Here is an 8,300-nt window from a genome sequence, read left to right as displayed (position 1 = left end):
AGGGGGGCGGGAGCGGGGCGGGGGGCTCGCTGCCCGGCCCGTGGGCTCCGGGGCTGGGGCTCTGCCTTCCCCCGCAGCCCCTCCCGGCGCCGGCCCCCGGGGGCACATCTGGAGAAGGGCTGCCCGCTCTCAGCGGCACGCTCACATTTCTCCGCGGTTTTGCGGTCGGGCTGGAGGAAGCCGCGGCGCGTTCGCAGCACCATCTGATCCCCAGATTGTCCCTGTGCTTTGCCGGGGGGGCTTGTAGAGTTTGCCTGGGGCTCAGCCCTGCGTTTAACTCACGGCCTCTGCTCTGCTTGGGACTGGGACGGCGGCTGTTTCTGGTGGCACCCAGGAGCGATGGCTTTGCGGGATCTGGGTAGGACGGGGGGAGAGCACAGGCAGTCTTCTGCCCCTCACCCTGGGGTACCAGCTGGGTCTATGTCCCGGGGCCAGGCAGAGGCGCTGGACATTTGCCCGAAACAGCTGCGACCCTGAGCACCCCTAGCAGTCCTGCAGGCTCTGCCTGGCAGTGTCCTAGCTCCACGCAAAGCCCTGTCTGCCGAGCTTGGTGCTCCCTTCCGTGCACCCAAGCAAAGGTTGAGCACAGCTTCCTCTTGCTTCTCCTTCCGTGGGGGCTGCGATGGGATTCCCCTCCTAGCAGGAAGGTTTGTGTTAAAGTCAAGCTGCTGCTAGCCACAGGGAGAGCTGCTTCTGTAAGGAGGAAGGCTTGGCCCTTCCCGGGACCATGATCCTGCCCTTTTCTCCAGACTCTGTCCTGCTCCTGCAGTTAGGCTGTGTCTGGGTATCTTTGTCTGCACTCAGTTTTCCCTCCAGCACCACAGACCCGTGGGCTCCTGGGGACCAGTGTCCTCCCAGCCCCACAACAAGATGCCAGACTGGGAGGGGCCTACTGCCAGGCAAGAGATGGGAGGACTACAGAGCAAGGCGTGAGGATGTACTTCACCTTATGGAGGTGACTGAAGTGAGATTTGTAACTTGTTAAATCATTGTTCTCCGAGCTGAAAGCTGCCTTGGGCACCTTGGATTGTTGTGATGCTATCAAGAGCTGGTTGAATGCTGTCAGCTCTCAGCACTGCGGGGTGTTGCCTGTCCCAGCCAGGCTGTTGCCACAGGAGACCAGGCGATGGGCTTTTGTGAGCTTACTGGAGTTTGGAGTTCTTTGTTGCACAGGCAGTGTTGTGTTGGCAGCTGGTGCAGGAAGCGAGGTGGTCCAGGCAGGACTGCTGCTCCACTCTCTCCTGTGTCCCTTTTCACTGTGCTTAAAGGGGATCCCACTCTATGGAATGCTGAGACATGGTGCTGTGAGGGCTGGAGGACAAACAATGCAGGCAAGGCCTGAGAGCTGTGCGTGAGAGCCTGGACTGGGCAGTGGCACTGCCTCAATAGGGAAGAGGAAAGAAATGGCGGTGTTTTTGGGAAATGAAAAGTGGAAGAGCTGAATTGCAGCCTAATTTTTCAACAATGAGCTCATTAAACACTAGCCTTGTAAGCAGGAAAAGCTAGGCTTTGCAGTTGAATGCTAATCAGCTGGTCAATGTAGCTGGAAAGCATTGCATACCCTGTGAGAACTGCTGATGCCAAAGGGGGGAGAAGGTGGGCTGCATGCTCCCCTGTTGTGTCTCCTGGACAAGCAGCCAGGAAACCGTGTCCTGGTATTAGCTGTTACAGGCACCTGAGGTTTGCAGTGGCAGAGGATCTCATCTTTGGTCCATCTGCTGCCAGTGACCTGTCTCAACTATTGGCTGACATCACGTGCTCCATGAGGAGAGGAAATGTTCCCCTTAATTCCTGTCAGTCAGAGCTTGAGTTAATGTGATTAAGGCTTTAATTCTCTGTATGGCTTATTTGCCCTGGCCACCACAACTCGGGGTCTTTCTTACATTCCTCTCTCAACGGCTTATTTTTTTCCTTTAGTATCTTCTCATTGCCATAAGATGCCAGGTTTCCACTATGAAAATTCCCATCCAAAAAATGTTTCTTATCAGTTTAGTGGGACTTTTAAATCTGTAGTTCAGACTAAATTTGAACCTGTGGTCCTTTGCATGATGTGGGCTGGGTTATGGTTCCCCAGCTGAAAAGAAGTCCTGGTGATAGCAGCTACCTTGAATGCCTGTCATGGCATCCCATGGTATGGATTGTGGCTGTGACTGCCAGGGTGGAAGCAAAGAACTCATCTGAAAGTGGGACTTCTCAAAATATAGTGCTCCATCCAGTGCTGTGTGCTGCTAGCTACACCAGGAGCATCCTTCCAGAGCAGAAGTAATGCTCTTTGCTCTGGATGCTGCATTTGGGCTCATTTTTCTGCCTCTCTTGTCCAAGCCTCCTCTTGTCAGCATCTCTCCTTTTTGGCCCCATTCCACTGGAGATGGGGTGCAGGTATTTGCTGGAGTGCTGGGTGCAGGCAGCTCTCAGGATGGGTATTTTTTTGGCAGAAGCCAGGAAGTCTGCAGCTCAGGCTAATTATAATGTGACCTAATTAGCCGCCTATTCTGACAATATGTGAGGACCATGATAACCTCTCTTTCCTGAGTTGTCTAAGTGAACTCTCAGGGCCTCTGGAGTCTCACAGCTCCCCTTGGTGCCATCTTTGTCCAGGAAAATGGCAGAGGGGAGTGTGAAAGCCAGGCAGTGAGGCTCTGCCTGGCAGGAATGACCTTTATGAGAAATGTAAGGGGGAGGAAAACAGAGAGCAGCTTCATCTGTGGGGCGTGAGGGAGTAGAGAAATTCCAGTCTTGCTATTGCTTTTTATATCTAGGGAATTTCATGTGTTGCCCACACATTGCATAAGTGCCTTGAATCTGGCTGGTAGGAGAGGCTGTGATGTCCCCTTGCCCTCCTGGAGCCACTCAGGAGCCACTTTGCCAGGTGCCCCAGCCTCGTCTGAGCAGCAGAGCTGCTCTCTCCAGAGCTGCTGTGGGCTGTATGTGACCGGCTGTCTGTGGACTTCCAGTGGGCAGGGGGGTTCTTCCTATGGGCACTCAGCCTGGGCCTGCAGGTCTTGCCCAATGTCTTGGTGAAGATCTTAGTGGAGGAGACTCTCATCTTGCCCTCATGTCCCTCCAAGAGCAGAACGCCTTCTGCCTGGGCTGGGAGGATGAAGCTGCATGTGGCCAAGGAGCTTGTTCCTGTCCCCACCCTGGTATGGAGGAATTGTTTCCAAAGCTCTTGGCAATAGAATAGACTATTCCATTTGGAATGGAGCATCAATGATCACATCTAGTTCGACTGCCTGATTGCTTCAGGGCTGACCAAAAGTTAAGCCCTGTTATTAAGGGCATTGTCTAAATGTCTCTTAAACACTGACAGGCTTGGGGCACTGACCACCTTTCTAGGAAGCTGTTCCACGGTGTGACAGCCCTCTCAGGCTGAAAGAAAGGCTTCCTCAGGTCCAGTCTGATCTCCTCTGAGGCAGTTTTGAACCATTCCAATTTATCCTATCGCTGCATATCAGGGAGCAGAGATTAGCACCCCCTTCTCCATGTAAGGTGAAACACAATGCTCAGAGGGAATAAAGTGTTACTTAGGATTTGAAATATTTAAGAGGAGATTATTACTTTAGCACCATTATTCCAACTGCTTTACTTCAAAGCCTCAATTAGGCCATTGCAGCATACAGGAACTGCAGATCAAAGTACAGGTGCCCATAGTACGTGAAGCAAGGTAAGGTGCAGCAAACATGAACAGGGAGGGCAGGTTCTCATTCCAGCTTTTCTCAAGACATGTGAATGTTTAGAAACTTTTCTTTGATCCTTCAGCATCTGAAATTTCTCATTCAGTTGTCCTTTTTGTGTTAAGTGGGGTTTTAGAGGCAGCTGGAAGGTGACTACAGAGTCAATATAGGTGATGCAGTCCTGGGCATCTCCTTTTTCCTCTCTTCCTGATCCCTCTTTCTTCTGCGATGTGAACACCAGTGCAATATTTTTACTTGGGCAGTAATTGTGCCTAACATACTTTGTGCTCTTAAGCAAGTCTGTTCAGCAAGTATTCCCTCCTTCCTCCGCTTTTGTCTCCTGCTTTCCTCTCCCAGTGCTTCAGCAGCCAGGCATGCTCTGCAGTCCGGGTGGAAGCGAGCCAGCATGAGAATCTGGGTGCATCCTTGTTGCAGCAGATTTTGGCAGCCACTGCTGTGTTTCATTGCTGCCAGGAACACTGCTGTGGCAGCAGCGTGGCAAAGTTTCATCACAGCAGCCACAGTGCCTGTACTGCCTGCGGCATCCCAGCTGTTACAGGTGGGATCTGCTGTAGCCACGGCACTGACCTGCTGCCGGAGTGGCCTTCCTGTGACATGAGGTGTCTGTGCCTGTTGACACAATTCCCCTCTGCCTGTAATGCCTGTGCATCACTTGGGTGAGGCTTGGCTCATGCCGCAGGGAGCTTTGAGTGTGAAGGAAGCAAAGCTCTGGTGTCACATCAGGACAGTGAGTGATGGCAGGGCTCACCAGGCACCTGAGTGCTCTGTGCTTTTGCCATGCCACTCCTGGAATTCAGGTTGGGATGGCTTCCCTGGATGCTGTGTTTAGCTTGCCCTGGTGCCCTCTTCCAGCTCTGCCTGTGAAGGTAATGGCTGTCCATCACCGGGATGCAGGCAGCTGTGTGTGAGAGGTGTCCGGGGCTGTCTCAGCTCAGGGCCCTGACAGGGGGCTCCCAAAAGGCAGACAAGGGTTTTTTGATCTCTTGAAAGGCAGACTGTGGGGTCTTTGGTAGGACTGAGGTGTGCTGGGAGCATCAACTGACCAGCAAGGTGCAGTCTGCATTTTTGTGCCCCCCAGTGTTAAATGCCTGTGGTCTGTTGGGGGTGGGTGGTGGGGAATGAATAGTGCTGTTTCTCGTGCCATGTAAATATGCCTCTCCCTAAATAGTCTGGCTGTGCAGCAGCTGGGTGGCTGTACCCAGGTCCTAAAATAGTTTGGCTGTTTTAGGAGGAGAGGGGGCAGGGAGGGAATGTAGCAGTTTGCAGGGCGCTGCCATTGTGTTTCAGTGCCCCTCTGTCTGGCTGTCCCTGAGTGTAGGGGACTGGTAACCTGATTTCTGGGTGCTTCTCAGCACCAGCTGTACTCATGCTCAACACCCATTGTGTGGCTGGTACAGAGTGCTGCTCAGCCAGGCCCGCTGTTGGCAAGACCCCATTTCTCACAATCCTGGCTTTGTCCTGCCTCTCTGCAGGGATGAGTCCTGAAACTGTGCCCCATGCTTAACCCTTTCAGGGCAGCATACTGGCCCCTGGGCCAGTGTTTACCTACAGGTAGTGTCCATAACAGAAGGGTGAGATGACCACAGCAGTTATGGGCTGGGCTTGTGCCCTACTTCTGCCTTCATCTCTGTTACACAGAGCTTCCGTGTGGGGCTGGGCAGTGTCCCAACCCCAGATTAACAGCCCTTGGAGGGGACCTTGGTATTACTTTGCTTCTGCATCCAGCCAAAGGCAGCATGAGCCTGCTAGCCCCCCCAAAGAAAACTGCAACCCCAGGTGCCTTTCTGCTATTGCACATTTTGCTGCTGTGTCTAATCAAAGCACTGCATCTCCAACAGTGGCAGCTCTGCACCCTTTCTCTCAAACTTGAAAGAAAAGCAAACTGACAATTAAATATTGCACTTGCTATGCTTCTGTGATGTCTTAGGAGTGCATCTCAGTGCTGGGTTGGGTAATGCTGTGAATGTGCTTTAATTAACTGACACCTTCCTTGCTGTGAAGAACCTGATGTACTTCTTCCCTGTGACATCCCAGGTCTGTGACCTGGTTTCTGCTCTGATGCAGGTTTCTTTCCTAGTTTTTCAGAAGGAGGTCCAGCCTGGTGGGCTCATGGGTTTGCTGGGTATAGAGAGTACAGGCAGATTGGTAACAGGGGCTCTGTGCCAGCCTAGTTTGGCAGTTATGTCCCTGTCATTGGGAGTCTCTTAGTCCTGGGACCCTTGGAAACTAAGAGCCACAAGGAGTATCAGTAGTACTTATGGGGGTGGTGGGACTTTGGAAAGTCATGGAGACCACCTTAGTTTGGGGAAAAAGCATGTTGTGCCTGTGCTCATGAAAGCAGGGGCAGAGATCTTGGCTGCAGCTCTGCCTTGTGCTGCTCACGCCTGTACGCAGTTTGGGGCTGGTGGCTTTGTTCGTGCCTTCCTTTGCCACAGCTTCCTCTGTGGCTGTGAGGTTTTTCAGCTGGAAAGGGCTTTCTTCCAGGGTAACCACAACTGTGCAGATCTTTGTCTGGGATGGCTACAGCCCTCATTTCTTTGGAAGAGCACTAACAGTCAATAAAAGATGATGGGTGGGGGGATTTGGCTGGCTCCTGCCCACTGGAAAGCTTCAGCACTGCGCCTAGAGTTTCCTTCTGAATGGTTGAAAGGATTTAACTCTGTCAGGGTTGAGACGGTGGCACGGGGGCAGTGGCAGGCTGTATGCCAAGGCTGAGCCCAGCTTGGGAGACTCTGCCCTGTCCTCTCCTGTGAAGCCCTAGCTCTGTGCTGAACCTTGATGGCAAGACCAGGATGAAAGAGGGCTGTTGAGTGGCTGATAACAGAGCACCCATCCCTGCAGCTTTTGGACTTTGAGAGCGGTGATAGCCCTGGTGGGTGTGAAGTGCTGGTTGCTGGATGGGCTGGATGCTTTACCCACACCCACAGCAGATGTTGGGAGGAGTTGGTGCAGAGTCCCAGGCTGTGCACAGCAGATCACTTGCTGCCTCCCCATCCCTAAAGAATTCCTCCCCTTGCACGGGTGCTCTCCTCTGAAGAGTCCTTGCAGTCCTTCGTGCTCCATAGGGAGCATGGTCCCACTCTAGTCTTTCTCCTGGAGGTGGGCACTGGTTTCCTCTGCCAGCCTGGCCCTGTGGTGCAGCCCTGGTACCACAGCCCTGGCTAGGATTGCTGTGCTCCCCTGGAACTGTCTTTCTGCTCTGCCCGGGGACACAGAATAAACAGCTGCCCTGAAGTGCAGCTGTTCTAGTGGTGCTTGTTGTAGTACAAAAGCATTTTGTAGAGAAAAGATCTTAACAGCTAGAGGGGGACAGTTTTGCTTACAGAGAAAGATTGCTTTCTGCCAAGAGGTTCTGCTTGGTCTCTGCTCCCTGTTTCTCCTTGAAACTAGCAGGAAACCTCGCAGCAGCTGACTCTGCAAGCCTTTGCCTCACCACATTGGTGCATGGTGTAAGCTGCATGCAAGTTGCGTTTGTGCTGGACAGGCAAGTGGGTGAAATGGAAATCCCACTGAGATAAACTGAGTTCCTCTGTGCTCTGTCTATGTGGGTTGTTTGGTCTGAGCTCCCCTGAGCACTTCTCTCTTTGGTGAGACAGCTCTGAAAGCTGACAGCTACTTCTCTGAGCTTAATATATCTCAGCACTGGCCATGTCATGCAGCTTCTGCTCTCCCCTAAGCTTTGAACCTCACAGTGACTTTATCCATGTGCATGGTTCCTCTTCTGGGTGGATGAGTATGGGGATGATGATGGTTAACCCTTTCCCCTTTGCTCTCTGCAGGTATGACTCAGGACGGGATGGATATATTGACCTGATGGAGCTGAAGCTCATGATGGAAAAGCTGGGAGCCCCGCAGACCCACCTGGGGCTGAAGAACATGATCAAGGAGGTGGATGAAGACTTTGATGGGAAGCTCAGCTTCCGTGAGGTAAGGGTGGCTGCAGTAACAGACAGGAATGTGGCTGTGGGGTTAAAGGAAGAGGCAGCTGGGCCCCATATCTGTGGGCTGAAGGTAGCCCTCTCCCCTCTGTGTTTTTCCAGTGCTAGGGTGCAGTGGAGAAGGCAGTGAGCTTCCTCTTGTCAAGGGTGTGGAGCACTGCTAACCTCCATCTCCATGTGGCAGTCATGGTACCTGATGCCAAAGCTCTCCAACCTCCCTGCTTGCTTTGGAAGCACATTTGAGCCCTGTTGCAGCTGCTGGGAGTGCTCACTGAGCTCCCTGTTATAGCTGGAGCGAGCTGTGTCCCTTGAGTTTCCAGGTCTCATTGCTTGGCTCCTGTGGTGCAGCAGCTGAGGCCTCATTTCAGGTGCAGTGCAGGAGCTCTGCTTGGAGCAGCTCATCTCATGGGGCACAAAAGGCTCTCTCTTCCACTTGGTATTAGGACCCTCTCTGCATCATGCAGAGACCAGCCATGGCAAGCTTTATGAGGGGTGGTCACCTCCCTGCAGCAAGGAATAAATGTGTGGATGCAGCAGTTTGGCACTGCATGCTGGCTCAGCAGGGACACAGCTCAAACAGGTCTGTCTGTTACCACTGTATTGTGACAGCTGGGAGGACAGGTCAGAATCCTCTGCCAGGCAGAAGAAGAGAGGAAATTTGACCAGC

General features: G+C 52.8%; 1 protein-coding gene across 1 annotated transcript in view; it reads left to right on the top strand.

Annotated features, from left to right (window-relative positions):
* Window positions 1-7,473: 7,473 nt before the first annotated feature.
* Window positions 7,474-8,300, top strand: part of EFHD1 (EF-hand domain family member D1) — an 8,664-nt gene continuing 7,837 nt past the window's right edge. Inside the window, exon 1 of the mRNA XM_014310918.2 lies at window positions 7,474-7,622. Within this exon, the coding sequence (XP_014166393.1) occupies window positions 7,509-7,622 (114 nt within the window). The 5' untranslated portion in view covers window positions 7,474-7,508. The remainder of the gene's footprint in view (window positions 7,623-8,300) is intronic.

The sequence above is a fragment of the Geospiza fortis genome, unplaced genomic scaffold (genome assembly GCF_000277835.1).
Source record: "Geospiza fortis unplaced genomic scaffold, GeoFor_1.0 scaffold592, whole genome shotgun sequence".
Lineage (NCBI taxonomy): Eukaryota > Metazoa > Chordata > Aves > Passeriformes > Thraupidae > Geospiza > Geospiza fortis.
Note: the sequence above shows the minus strand (reverse complement) of the source record. Positions and strands in the feature narration are given on the sequence as shown.